Source organism: Limanda limanda, chromosome 5 (genome assembly GCF_963576545.1).
Source record: "Limanda limanda chromosome 5, fLimLim1.1, whole genome shotgun sequence".
Classification (NCBI taxonomy): domain Eukaryota; kingdom Metazoa; phylum Chordata; class Actinopteri; order Pleuronectiformes; family Pleuronectidae; genus Limanda; species Limanda limanda.
The window spans coordinates 14,325,983-14,340,483 of NC_083640.1; the positions used below are offsets into that span (position 1 = coordinate 14,325,983).

General features: G+C 41.6%; 3 protein-coding genes and 1 non-coding gene across 4 annotated transcripts; 2 read left to right on the forward strand and 2 right to left on the reverse strand.

The window, feature by feature from the left end:
• Window positions 1-3,250: 3,250 nt before the first annotated feature.
• Window positions 3,251-8,705, reverse strand: LOC133001557 (uncharacterized). The gene is made up of 11 exons (XM_061071163.1): window positions 8,592-8,705; window positions 7,924-8,073; window positions 7,754-7,840; window positions 7,556-7,666; window positions 6,397-7,010; window positions 5,958-6,285; window positions 4,963-5,767; window positions 4,621-4,821; window positions 4,220-4,506; window positions 3,893-4,048; window positions 3,251-3,797 (listed from the first exon to the last, which is right to left on the reverse strand). The coding sequence occupies exons 1-11, from the start codon at window positions 8,703-8,705 to the stop codon at window positions 3,345-3,347; spliced, it is 3,306 nt and encodes a 1,101-aa protein (XP_060927146.1). The 3' UTR covers window positions 3,251-3,344.
• Window positions 8,706-9,541: 836 nt separating this feature from the next.
• On the reverse strand, window positions 9,542-9,614 carry trnak-uuu (transfer RNA lysine (anticodon UUU)). Its single transcript has one exon. It is a non-coding gene; the product is annotated as a tRNA-Lys (tRNA).
• Window positions 9,615-9,709: 95 nt separating this feature from the next.
• LOC133002094 (glutamyl-tRNA(Gln) amidotransferase subunit C, mitochondrial-like) lies at window positions 9,710-12,649 on the forward strand. The gene is made up of 5 exons (XM_061071850.1): window positions 9,710-10,242; window positions 11,047-11,097; window positions 11,591-11,760; window positions 11,932-12,035; window positions 12,180-12,649. The coding sequence occupies exons 1-5, from the start codon at window positions 10,072-10,074 to the stop codon at window positions 12,239-12,241; spliced, it is 558 nt and encodes a 185-aa protein (XP_060927833.1). The 5' UTR covers window positions 9,710-10,071; the 3' UTR covers window positions 12,242-12,649.
• Window positions 12,650-13,310: 661 nt separating this feature from the next.
• LOC133001393 (uncharacterized) lies at window positions 13,311-14,247 on the forward strand. Its single transcript, XM_061070962.1, has 2 exons — window positions 13,311-13,412; window positions 13,512-14,247. Exon 2 carries the CDS (start codon window positions 13,514-13,516, stop codon window positions 13,991-13,993), a length of 480 nt encoding a protein of 159 aa, XP_060926945.1. The 5' UTR covers window positions 13,311-13,412; window positions 13,512-13,513; the 3' UTR covers window positions 13,994-14,247.
• The last annotated feature ends 254 nt before the right edge of the window (window positions 14,248-14,501 follow it).

Genomic DNA, 14,501 nt, shown 5'->3' on the forward strand with positions numbered 1-14,501 from the left:
CACACACACACACACACACACACACACACACACACACACACACACACACACACACACACACACACACACACACACACACACACACTCTCTCTCTCTCTCTAACACTATACAAAGCCTTTACAATCACAGTTTGCTGCTTTGAGCCTTACTGACTGTATCCACGATGTTATTTGTGTTGTCAACAGTTGTATGGGAATATTACGCTTAATATTTGTCAGTATGTTGGACTGAAAACAAACGTAACAGAAAATAGCCGTCATTTCGAAATATTTTTGTCCGACATCCCCCAAGTGTTGATCTAATTCCGAGTGCACTTAATATTTCAACGAAATATGGAGAGTTTAATTGCACATTTCAAACCAAATGCAGAGCTGAATTCAACCAGAGACTATATTTATGAGAAAAGTATGTTGTGATAATAATTTATAATATGAATTATTTTAACAAAGCCTACAAGTTTACATTTTTAGATATATTCCCAACCTTTAAGATGGAAAGAATGTACACCGGGTCTTAATTTCATTAAGTAGCACACACAAGTCAAATTATTCTCCACTGATAACTACAGTTACGTTTAACACACAACATTAAGAATATTTTAGCTTTCAGCACCATGCCAGTGATTTAGCATCTAACAGTGTTTTCAATGTTCGGAAACTGCCTTGTCTACCAAATAGTATGTCTTAATTTGTTACGTGTGAATTGTACTGTACTCAGAGAAAACTGTGTTAGATTGTTGTTGTATTATGAGGATTATATTCTGTTAAACCGTTGTTGACTCATAATCTGATTATCTTAGTGATTTATGGAGGTGTGGGCAGAGGTTTATATATGAGGAAACATGCCTGATTTCATAGTCCGTTTGAATTATTTTATTCAGTGAACCACTGTATCTTTATTTTGTAAATTGTGCAGTTTACTCCCCTTGATTTTTGTATTGTCTTGTACTGTCTGGCGCTTATTTGTTGAATCCAATGTTAATTTCAGCTTGAATATGACTTTGACTTTGAAGATCTGACGAGGCGGTGGTAAAATGTAATCGCAGGGATCAAATGACAAGTTTTCTCGTTCCACATGTTATTTTAGGGTGAGAGTGTCTTATCCAGAGGCGTGACAATGAAAGGTTAGGTAGGAAAGATTTTAAATATAAGACCGTTTAAATGTTTTGGCGCATTTAAGGACGTACAAAATACATGTTTTAACCCCTTAAATGAATACTTATATTGGTCTCAGTGACTGATATTCATGCTTGTGATCCTTTGAAACGTCACTCAGTTGTACTTCAAGTGTTGCTTCATGAATGTGGTACGGTGAATTGCATTTAATTTTGTTGTTATTTTTTTTGTCAACACTAACTGCTGTAGAAAACGTCTTTATTTTAATTTGTTGTAACGTTTATTTTCCAAAGTATTTATTTATTTATGGATTTATTTATACATGGCTTTTTTTCTTCTTCCAAATGCTGCCTTGTTTGTAGCTAATATTTTTATTTTGTGGCCAGGTCAACATGTGTATTGTAAAACAATCAAATTCTATACTAAGAGTTCAATATATATATAAATATACATATATACATACATATATATGGTATATGTTCTTATAATAAAAATTAAAATGGAATTATAATTATTTTTCCAAAAAGATATTGTAGTGTGAGTTTTACTGGACTGAATCATACGGTGGTGAGAGTTTTCAGATATGATCGGGGAAGAAGCAGAGAAGACAAAAGTACAGCAGATGACTGTACATTAGTTTGACAAAGACTATGCACATCTGGTCTGGTGTTTGTATTTAGATAATTGATACATCAGAATCAGAATTCTTTTATTTGTCAAGTATATTTGCACATAGAAGAAATTGCCTTGGTGTGGTTGGTGTACTATACATAAAACATAACACAACAATTGGACATAAAACAACAATTTATACAGTAAGACAACAATTTGTGCAGTAATCTGCAGTTAAAGTAATTCAGGTCGTTTGCAAGTTTGAGGTCTTCCACGGAGTGGGGGGGATTTGGTTTTGCAGCCGGTGAACACCTGAGGGCCTTTCCAGATTGAGGAGGAGTCGTTGGCTGCAAATTGTTGTTCCAGCTTTTTGGAATACTGTCGTTTGGCCTCCTTAATCTCCTTGCCAAACGAGTATTTAGCCAGTCTGAACCTATCCATGTCCCCGCTCTTGAAAGCCACCTTTCTCCAAATGGATTTACATACAGTAAATCCAAAGCCTGGGGGAAAAAAAGGTATAGAATAGAATTTTTAAAAATCCACATCACACCTCAAGTAAAACAGATCTGGATAAATCATACAAAAATAAACATTTACTAGCTGTTGTTTTGCAGCAGGGGTGATGGGTGGTGATGCTGAAGGAACTGGACAGCTGGAGGTACTTGGGTGGACAAGGGAAGAGCTAGCAGGAAGGGCTGCTGGTCCGGGGTTATATCTGTGCGCTGTTACGCAATCTACAAATAAAATGGCATTCAATTTTTGCCTTTTTCACACTTTCATGTATTTATTCCTCAGATTTGTATTAATTGCCTTTTATATGAGGCTGTATCTTGTGAAAATACATTTTCACAACATAGTTTACCTTAAAAGTGTGAGCAATTTTAACTAAATAATATAAAAACAGTTCAAATTTACAGTCAGCGACCGCAACGTAAAAGACGAAGAGCAGACTTCCTGATTGGCTGTCAAAGACGGAGAACGGACCCACGGATTGGCTGTATGAAACTGATCCTGGTGCCTGTCAGATGTTGTAGGATGCATTTGTTATTGTATTAATTAGAGTAATATGACCAAAATGACACTTTGCTGGAGTATGGCATAAACAGCTGTGGATACAAAGGTTGCTTGATCAATTCCCGTCAGCAACATCTGTCTATTTACCCAAACTGTTACCTATTATTATGAATCTCTTAAATGTCTCTTAGTTACTTTATATTGGTCAAATGTTCAAACATTGGGTTTGTAATGCTTGTAATACTTGCATAGAGCATTGGGAGAAATAAACAATATAGTGCTGTACAAAAAAGTATATATATTTATTATAAAAAACACTGGGTATCTTGACAGAGAACCACAAACAACAGTAACAATGAATGAATGAATGAATGAAATAAATGGACCAACAAACAGACTGGAGGGGAAAATTACCTCTTTGTTGGAGGTAAAAAAAAATATTTAAATACAAAGGATCAAAGAAATCCTCATGTATTGGCCAAATAACATAAAAAACAACTCAAGCCACCAAAGCATTAGAAGATAAAAAATACTGAACTATTGCAGCAACACTTTCTTTTAAAACTATATACATACATTATTTACACTATTTACAGAATGAAATCATTTCTTTGCTGCCCTCTTCCTCCTCATGTCCTCCAGCCACTGGTCATGTGGTATGTCAGTTTTAAAAGGACAGTATATATAGCCATAATATTGACGATGGCCAGTTTCCTGTACCCGGGGCTTGTGACACTGACCACATTTGTTTTTGTCTCCTGTCCTGTACCGTCTTCGGGCAGGAGTTTGGATGGGGAGGGGGCCAGCGGGAGCAAGCAACCTGAATGCAGGGACTTGTGGCGGCAAAAAAACAAATGGGCCACTGAAAGGGATGGGTGGGGGGACAACGGGCATAGGGGCAGAGGTAAGTGGACGTGTCTGCTGTCTGACCAACTGCCTCACAGAAGGCAATCCGGGGCAGATAGCCTTTGGAGGATGAGGGTGTACGGGTGGAGGAACAGACTTCCTCTTGCCCACTGCCTTTTCAGGCAACACCCTGTTCGGAAAATCCAAAGCCTGGGAAACAAAAAGAAATCGAATAGAAATAAAAATCCTTAGCATACCACAAGTATAACAGGTTGTGTGGTAAAACGTACCAAAGAAACACTCACCCGCCGCTCTACAGCAGGAGTGACTGGTGGGGATGCTGATGGATCAGCCTTTACAGCAAGAGAAACAGCTGCTGAAAGCCTGATGGAACTCGGGAGTAGAGAACCAGCAGGAGGGGCTGATGGGCAAGTGGGCATTTCTGTGTCCTCAGTCTTAATCTAGAGATAAAATGGCATTTAAGCAGAGTGTATTATGCTTTTATAAATTTGTTCATTCTCCAGATTTGTATTTATTGCATTTCATTTTTGTCGGTTTCTTGATTGCACAGCTACATTTTTTACTGTAAGTGTATTCATAACACGATAAAAGACATTTGAATAGAATATTACCAGATGATGCTCAGAAGCTGCTGCACTGGAGCTACATCCAGGCCCAGGAGGAGCAGCAGTAGGGTGGAGAGAAGAGGGAGCTGAAAAGCTGGTAGGTGACGGATCTGAGGACAGGTCCAGCCGCTCAATGGTCGGGTCCAAGACAGCATCCTCAAAGCCCTCATCTTCCAGCTGTTCTTCAGCGCAGACATCCTCCAGCATCTGGTCGGTCTCCTCAGAGTCAGGACGTACATCCTGCAGGGGCCTTCCGGTCTGACGGTACAGGTAATCAATACCTATTAGCTCCCCTGGGACAGACAAAAGAAGAGGAAAATTGGCTTTCAGAAATTTAATCAAAGAGGTTATTATATTTCATCGATATAAAATATATCACCTCATCCTGATGGAAAGGTTAAACTCACCAGTGTAAACAGCAGGGGGCTGAAAAGAGGGCACAACTTTCCTTCCTTGCACCTTGACACTGTTGGTGTTGACACAGTGAGGGAGTTCCCCTGAGGATCTGGGAGTCTTGCCTGCCAGGGATGCAGCTTGACGGTCCTGGTTCCACCGATTAAGCCCTTCCAGGAGGTACAGCTGGAAATTAAGGCTGTTGGCACTCGTCCCTTAAGAGAGAGACAATGTGAGAAATAATGTTCAGTGTAGTTTTGTCAGTGTTAGTACTGTACAGGATAATAGTAATAATAATAATAAAACGTTGAACCCTATATATTTAATCTCATCAATGTATAGGGATTCATACAGACCTGGAATGAACCTGTTCAGGTGTAAGTGGAAGGACTCAACTGATGTGGACCCTCGAGCACACCTGTAGTTTGGCAGAACAATGCCCGCTTTGGTTGTGGTGTCCGTCTGGGTATAGAGAAGCACGCCCGGTACATCCTGAATGCACTTTACATGCCTCCTCTGGACATGCCAAATGTGCTGCATCCTCTCCTTGTCCAACAGAGGGACACCAAGAGAGTCTTTGCCCTTCACCCCCATCAGCTCATTGAGCAGGCATTCAATAGAGGTGATTGTCTTCTGCTCTCCTCTTGTCTGCCTTCTGCAGTGCATGGCCAGTTCCCCCTTGGTGATCTGAAGGTCTACCATTTTGTCAGTAATGCCCGGTACACCTTCACGTACCAGCTGTGCACGCTTGGCTCGCCGCAGCAAGGCAACATCTCCGCTGTCCCACTTAAAGATGCAGCTGGACAATTTGGCCATGAAGGTGGGGTGGAGAGGATGAGCATCCTTTGTACAGCCAGATGCCAGTCGCTTCATGAAGTGGTAAATGTCTAACCTCACAATGAGGTCTGGCCACCCTCCAAATCGTTGTTTTAGTTTGGTCTGTACCGTGCCCTCACGACAACATTCAGTGTTGACATACAGTAGCTGAGGAGGGGCCACACCAGCATTGCTGTGTCTCCGGATGAGATCAGCTGCCATGATGTCCACAGCTGGACCCTCCTGAGCAGTCAGCACACTGATGAGGATTTGGCCCACCTCATTGCTCACAGATGTAAGCCACAAGGCCGTCCCCTCTGCCAAGCCTGACAGCTTCTTGGTGATCTGTGATGCAAATAAAGGACAGTGAGTAATTAAATATGTTGTATATGTGTGATGCTAGTATAATTCAATTAGGTTTCTTTTCTTGAACAAAGCATTGTTATATTTCACGTCTGTACTACTAATGTTATAATTTCGACAAAGTGAGGTTATAATGTAGAATATTACAGTGTTTACAGTCAAAAATATTTACCTTTTTGGTGGAGTCCATTTTTAGGACACTTCCAAAGGTGCATGTAATTTTTGCTTTGATGAGGTCCAGCCTGTTCAAAATGTCTCTGCCATACACAGTTAGCATCCACCTGTGAGAGAGGATAGCTACTGGCTCAGGCGGCTCCTGGAACTTGACAGGGAGCAGGCATTGTCGGTCAGCAAAGTCTGTGCATGCAGCAAAGTACCGGTAGAGGAACTTAATCCACTCCTCACTGTGGTCTTCCCTCAGCTGCCTGACCAATCGGGAGGGGCTGGTACCCAGGGCCCTCTTCTTCAAAGAGCGAATCACCCGTATGTCACAAGCATATCTATAAAGAAAACAAGGGACATGGGAGACAAAAATAAAACCAAGAATTTTGAAGTGTGTCTCAATGACAAACAAAGACGTTGCATAAGCAAAATAATCTCAGTATAATAACCTTTGAGTCAGGATCAGTCTGAACTCCAGCCTGTGTGGCATATCTAGTTGGTCCAATATTGGCTTGCTGGTGGAAATGTAACTGGTGTCGCATGCACTGCACCACAGGGTCTCAGTTATCAACAGGTAAAAAGTGTCCACATCCAGAACCTGGCGGGCTCTCTCGTGGGCTTTATAGCCTGTGAGCTGTTCGCTACAAACAGGACAGGACAGCCTCACCTTCCACAGGTGGTAGGGCATCCATAGGAGAAGCCGGTGGGTAAAAAAGCGCTCTGGAGTGGGGACCTGATGATAAATGAGCGCTGGTGATGGTGGCTCATACCACAGCTTCAGGTCAGAGCGCAAACGATGGTGCTTCCACAGAGCTGCTGAAATCCATTTCTGGTCCTGAGCTGGTATAGTTTCCCTCAGCTTTGCAGGCAGCCAGCCAGGCTCTGAACCTACATCAGCAGCATCAGACACCTGATGTCCGGCCAGTGACTCAGGGTCAGGGCTAGGATGGGCTGAGGGACCAGCCACAGATGTTGCAGCAGAGGAGACACATTCATCAGAGGCAGAGTCCACAGGGGCAGGAGGAGCAGAGGAGGTATCCAAGGAGGTGGCAGTTGACACTCTCTAATTTATAAATCACAAAAAGGCAAATACATAGACATGATTATAAGCTACTCATGAAGGAGGCTTGTTTCAAGTTTAATAAAATATCGGTGTGAAGAAAACAACTTGAAGGAGGAGTTTCTCACAGCTCCAGTAGCAGCCGATGTGACTAAAGAAGAGGAGGTGGTTGAGGACACAGTAGAGGGGGGAAGAGACAGAGGAGAAACAGTCTGAATATAGTGCCTGGAACTGTGGCCAGGTGACGGGGGGGCCAGTTGTGAACTAATTGAAGAAGAGGACAGTTTACACAAAAATAAATAAAGTATTGTGTCATAATTAGTTATAACACAAAGATATTAGAAGACTAGACCATTTCATCATATCTGTAACAAAAGAAAAGGATACTACGTTTACTAAGCTGCTGTCCTTATAATACCTTGAATCCCTGCTTCCCAGCCAAAGACAAGTTTGGCTGTGCATAGAAAAAGTAACTGTATGTGTAGCCGTTTAAAATGTAAACATATGATAAATATAAATATTAGCTTCAGTATATCCTCAATACTTACTGATGCCAAAGTCAAAGTGGGCTTGTGTGGTGGCTGCCCAGGGGTTATGGAGGAGGATGCAGATGAGGGTCCTGGTTGTGGTTTCACCGAAGATGACACAGAGACTGATGGCTACAGGTTCCAGGAAATGAAAATGAAATTCAATAATATGTAATACAACACCAATGACATCTTAATATTATGAAAGACTTCTGATACCTTCTTTATATGGAAACCACAGTTACATGTCGGTGTCCCTCCAGACAGAGACCATTGACCCCTGAGCTGCATTGGGCATTTCTTAATCTGCAATATTGATAGTGAATTATAATATTATTACTTTGCTTTATGGGCAATGATTGTACACAGATCACTTCCTTCAAGTCTACCTTCAGAAACAGAGCGTGCCACTCTTTCTGGCGTGGCGCTGGCCGGTTTCCTGCCTCAGCGGGCCAGACCCCTTCACCAGCAAACCTACACAGACGGGACATCCACTCCTCATCATCCATAGCTCTGTGTTTTTTGCCTTTGGAAGCCATCTGACAACAACAGACACATTCAGTTCAGACAAGTATATATACATGTGAGAGAGACAAAAGAATCAGCAAACTTATCAGCAAATTGTAACATATTTCAGCTCATTGTATAATATAGAAGTATTCAATAACTGCTTGTATTACAGTTTGGTTACATACACGTTTATACAACTTTATTATTACTTGATGGACATGCAAACGTTAAACCTTGTGTTAAATTATAATGATGTTATACTCTACTGTAAATTTAATGGATTATTTCAAATCCAATCAGCAAAACCATATTCAATCTTTCTATTTAAAATGTATAAAAATGTACAGCATTATGAGGCAGAGCTAAAATTGGCTGCGTGAAAAGCGCCAAATGCGGACCTACAGCGGGAGTATGAAAAGTTCCAAGTTTGAACGGTGAGTTTACAAACGCGAATGTTGAACCCGGTGTCATGGCCGTTTCTCGGTGTAATAAATTAGCTTACTAGCTAGCAGTCTGACTAAGTGAAAAGACATCGGCGGCATCTTACCTTTCCGGTGTAAATCCTCAAAGTGACGGAATTCAGACGGTGGAATTTAAAGTAAACATCCGCAGGGAGGGGGGAGGGTTCCTGTGGCTGCGGCGAAAGTGGACGACAGGCCATGGTCATTGGCTGAACGGTTGGCTTCGAACGTGCGTCACTGTCGGGCGACGTCGCTTGAAAGGTGGACTCACTGATTGGCTGTGAGTGACCGGAGAACAGACCTATAGCGTCACCCAACGACGGAGAGCGGACTCACTGATTGGCTGTGGGTGATAAAGATCAGACCCACTGATTGGTTGTCCCCAAATGATTGAAACGGTGCGACGTGATCTGGCAGCGTTTTATTTTATTTACCAAAGTATTTATTTATACATTAATTTATTTATACATGCATCTTTTTTTCTTCTTCCAAATGCTGCCTCGTGTGTGGCTAATATTTTTATTTTGGGCCGGCTCAACATTGTAAAACAATCTAATTCTAATCAAAGGGTTAAAAATAAACAAAAACAATAGGGCCAAGCATATGGCACCAGTAAAGCCACCATCATCAACATATATACCAACATCATATATCGAAGCCTTCTCAGCAGCTGCGACTGAAACGGGTTTGAAGTCAAGCTTCCTTTGTTTTTGGACCATGAATCCTTTGATGCTGATAATACAGGAGTGGCTCAGTATCAAAGGATTCAACGTCCATCCATGTACCCAAAATACACAGAACCTCGTGTTTTGATAGCGTGTAGTCAAACCAAGCTACGGTCACGACGTGTGGGGACAGTTCCATCGGTAAGGAAGAGAGAATACAGCAGGTGATTGTGCACTAGTTCTTTACAAATACAATAAATCACATATGAACATATGTATAATCAACCGCACCTTGTTGCTCCGGTGATTGTCTGTAGTGACCCTGATTCAAACAGGAAAAATAACACGGAAAATTTAAAAAGTGAGCTTTTCGCCCGAACAGGGACTTGAACCCTGGACCCTCAGATTAAAAGTCTGATGCTCTACCGACTGAGCTATCCGGGCGCTCTGAAACGTGTTGGTGCAGAAGTTCATTTTAAAGAAACAGTATTGCATGAGAAAATGGAAGGTGACATTTCTCTGTTATTACATAGACGTGTCTACGCGGACGACGGCATTCGACATATGCATTGGCGGTTCATTATATCACAATATTTGTTCAGTAAACGTGCTCTTTACGAATATCTGCCAATATATGTATCTCATAATCTACGTGGTTATGTGGCTTCATTTTCAAGAAACGCTCTTTGTATACAACTAAAGCCCTGAACTGAGCTTAAACGAAGGAGGAAGTACGTGGAGGTTACATCTCTTGTTTCTCTTAGGCTAGCTAGCACCGGGTCGTTAGCATCCGAGATTATAAGCTGGTTAAACCTGCCTGGTTAGGTTAGTGAAGACTGAGGAAATGTGAGATCGTTTTCTGTACATCTCCAACGCAATCGTGAAGGGAACAGTGTTGAACATGTCAGTGTTGAGCCTCGCTGCAACGCGCACATGTCGTGGTTTGTCACTGAGAAACATCAGGCCTCCACTGAAGCTAGCAAGCCCAACTGAAGCAACAAAGTATGGACACTTGAACCTGCAGATCTCCACTGGAACACGCGGGTTCAGCTCTGCACCACACAACCCAAAGGTTAGTCCGTGCTAGTTTGTTAGACAAGGTCCAGTTTGTAGGGTTTATGTGAAAGAGATATATTGGCAGAGTTGAATATAATATAATTCCAGTGATGTTCTCAATAGTGTGAGATCATCTCAATCCAAATTGTTGTTTATTTACTTAAATTACTTAAATACCTTATATTTATGTTGGAGCGGGTCCTCTCTATGGGTTTTTTACAGTCAATAACAACTAAAGGCTCCCATAAGTGTTCATGTTTAGAAGGGGAGGTGAGTTAAGGGATATTCAGGAGCCACATGCAACTTCAGGTCAAATCAAATTTTATTGTAAAGCCCATATTCACAAATCATAAATTATTTAATAAGCTCAACAAGGTGCAAAATCCACTGCCCTTTACCCTCAACAAGAGTAAGGAAGACCTACCAAAGCTTTAACGGGACAAAAACGTAGAAACCTCAGAGAGAGCCCCGTGTGAGGGATCCCTCTCCCAGGCCGGACAGATGTGCAATAGATGCAAGAGTAACTGAGAACATCAGCAAATTAACAATATTTACACCATTGATGAGAAAAAACAGTGTGTAGAATAATATAGAAGTGTGTCTAGCCGAAAAAGTTTAAGTATTTTTACATAAGAAAATGTCTGGAAGAGATGAAGGGAGCAGCTTTGACAAATGATTTGAGGAGTTATTGCCAGTAATGGTACAATCATGATCATGATCCATCACCACTAGATGTCACTTAATACTACACATTGAACCTCCAGTTCAGGACATTGATTCACTGTTGGTCTTGTTTCCTGGTTGTTCGTCTCTGCTCCAGGTGCCTGAGTTTGCAACATGGGAACCAGTGCCAGAGGACCAACTACCCCCGGTAATGTGCTCATTACTTGGTGCTTGTGATGAGTATGAAATTCATGCCTGTTTAGTTTGAAATCCCAGGTTCTGCTTTCTGTTATCAGCCATTTTCACACAGGTATGTAAATGTAATGTAAAATATAAATTTAAATATAAGTTTATCTGTAGCCAACATGAGACAATGTGTTATACTAACTGCATGGAAGCCCATGTCTGCCACTTTGTTAAAAGGTCCCGCAAGTTATTAAAATGAGAAATTCTCAAAAAATAATGACTTAGTTACTAAACATCATGTCTCAATTTCACGTGTTAGAAACTCATAATCACACATTCATAAAATGAATGAACATGTAATAAACCAGCAGATTACCAAAGGTCAGACAGGCTGGGTCATGAGTCATGGAAGTGTTTGGTGATTAGACATTAGTAATGGATTTAGCAGTTTTATTCATGGATTAAGTGATGGTGTATTGTACACATTTCTCACCAACCCCTCTTTCATTTTGCAGCCCACACAAATCCCTGCAGACCTCGTGGACAAACTGGAGCGACTGGCCTTGGTGGATTTCCGGACCAAACAGGGTCTGGCCTGTTTGGAGAAAGCAATACGGTTTGCAGATCAGCTTCATGTGGTTGACACGTCGGGGATTGAGCCCATGGATTCAGTCCTGGAGGACAGGTATGGTACACTTCTGACAAGGCCTGCACATACCAAACGTTTTCTGTGATGTCGGCCATCTCATTGTTTTATCCAAATTGCATAATTAATGAGCAACAACCACAGCTCAATTTAACCTCTTGTGAAGCCCACTGTATGATTGTGTTTATGTTTTATCCATGAACAATTCAGGGCTCTATACCTGAGGAATGACACAGTGATGGAAGGGGACTGTGCTGAAGAACTGCTTCAGCTCTCCAAAAACAAAGTGGAAGAATATTTTGTGGCACCACCAGGTGAGAATACACCTGAAAACATTAGCGTTGATTCAGTGATTTCTTGTAAATTATTGAGATGATAATTCAAGTAATTTAAAGATAATGTGTCATCAATGTTTTTGCTTGTTATTGGGAGAATTAAGGAAAATTTTCTTCCCACAGGAAATATTCCTTTACCAACGCGAGAAGAGAGGGCCGCGTTACTGAAACACTCAGAGTTCTGATGTCTGTGGTCTTTTCCTGGATTTCATTGACATTGTTTTTTTTTAAAAATGGATTTGTCTTCCAAGAATTGCAATATATGATCAGTCGACTAAGAAAAAGACTTGGTCAGTGTGCTGCTTATCTGCAGCCAATAACAGCTATCAAACAGCTTTATCAGATATATATAGTACAGTGCATGTTCTGGAACAAGAAAAATAAAAAGCTGCTGGTCATTTACTTTCATTTTACACTATTTTTAAGTTTCACTATCCTTTCATCAAAATGGTGAGTGAGCAGTACGTGTGGCCAAAGAGTATAATAAGGATATTAATTCATTTGATTATATTTATTAGTAATGATTGATTTATATTATATGTGTGATGTTTTTCTCTGTATTGTTTACCTTTAATAAAAAACTTTTTATCGATCCCTGTTGCTGCATAAACATTTAAACAAATTATTAATATGATCAGATTGCACAGTCAAATGTTGTCAAAAGTTGGGTGAACATTCCTATGGCAATTGTTTGCTTATAAACAAGGAAACCCCCTCCTATGATTTCTTCAGCCCCACCCATTTAAAACGTCATAGTCAGGTGGTAAAAACTTAAACTTGCCCTGAGGCTTGTGACGATGGCATCAAAACAACCAATGAACTGTGTCCCTGCTATGCTGGAGGCGGAAGTTTCTAGACATTTCTAGAACCCTGAGGTGTACTCCACCCAAATACTTCTCTCTGTGTTCCAATTCAAAGGTCAATGAGAGTTTTGTGTTGGACAATTTGTGTGATTAGCAGAATTAGCTCAATTAACCACAACCTCAGAAACGACGTTTGACCTCATTAGGACCCGTCTTAGGTTCCCTTGAGGTCCGCTGGTCGTGATACGGTCAGTGTATATGCTAGAAAAGGTCCTAGAAGTAACCAAAACAAACACCCACACACACAGTGGAAGTCCCTGCATCACCTCCAAACATCCATGGGAGGAGAATTGAAACGGAAAGTTAGAGATGGAGAGAGGAAAACGAATCTTACCTATAGGGGAGGGAGCTGACGCGCTGGGCCAGCCTCTATATAAAGTGATGAGTGGAGTCTTCAGCTGTTAGTGTTGTTTTTGCTCCTGAACATCACCGACTTATCTGCAGTTTACTGAAGATCAACTTTTCCTGCGACGCTTCGTCTTTGAATCAAGAGGTGAGGGAACTGTTTTATTCTTGCACTATTCTAAACGTGAATATTTATGCCAAAGAGTTTATTACAGACTTGTTTTAACATGTTTTAATTGTGTTTCAGACATGGAATTAATCATCACTATGCTGACCGGGAAGTCCGTCACCCTGACGGTGAACCCCCAGGAGACGGTGGGCAGCCTGAAGCAGATGATCCAGCAGAAACTGCACGTACCGGTTCAGAAGCAGAGGCTGCTGTTCGTCAACGGCCAGAACACCGACCTGAGCGACGACCTGCGGCCCGTGGACTCCTACGGGCTGCACTCCGGCTGCAGGCTGTCTCTGCTGGTGGTCGAGCCGGCCCCTGTCCAGGTGTTCCTGAAGAATTTGAAGGATATTGCGCCCAACACCTATGACATCACACCCGACGAGACCTTGAGCGACTTCAAGCGCAAGGTCCAGGAAAGGGAGGGAGTGCCGGTGTCTCAGCAGAGGCTGTTGTACCAGGGCAAGCAGATGGACAACGACCAAGCCAAACTGTCCGACTACAACGTGGTGGCCCAGGGCACCATCGAACTGTGTATGCGTCTGAGAGGAGGAAACTGACCATCATCTGATCATCATCTGATCATCACATAGCCTTAAACACAGTGCTTCCTAGTTATTTTTTTATCTTAATAACACATTCCAACTTTTACATGAGAATCCATACATTCTTTTTAGGTGGGGAACTTTTTCTGTAAATCTGCTCTGATCTTATGTGATTATTATGACTTGTATTTTTTTCTAAATGTTCTGTTTTGTTCATTTCATTAAGAAGCCTGTTGTAAATATTTAAATAAAGTGAGCTTCAATGTGAATTTACATGTCTCTTCATTTCCTGTTGTGTTTCTAATGCTGCAAGTTTCAGTGCTCAGGGGTTGCAGAACCCCCTACTGGCAAAGCGCTGTAACTGTAAAGGCTCCAGTATGCTTCTACGAATCCGTTTCGCGGAGAGGGACGCACGGAAACCAGAGAGTCTTTTTGATTTTTACTTGTCCGACGACTGTACGTTTGAAATCAATTCACCGCCAAACCCATAGGTGGCCCAACGGAAGACGAGCTCAGAGAAGCC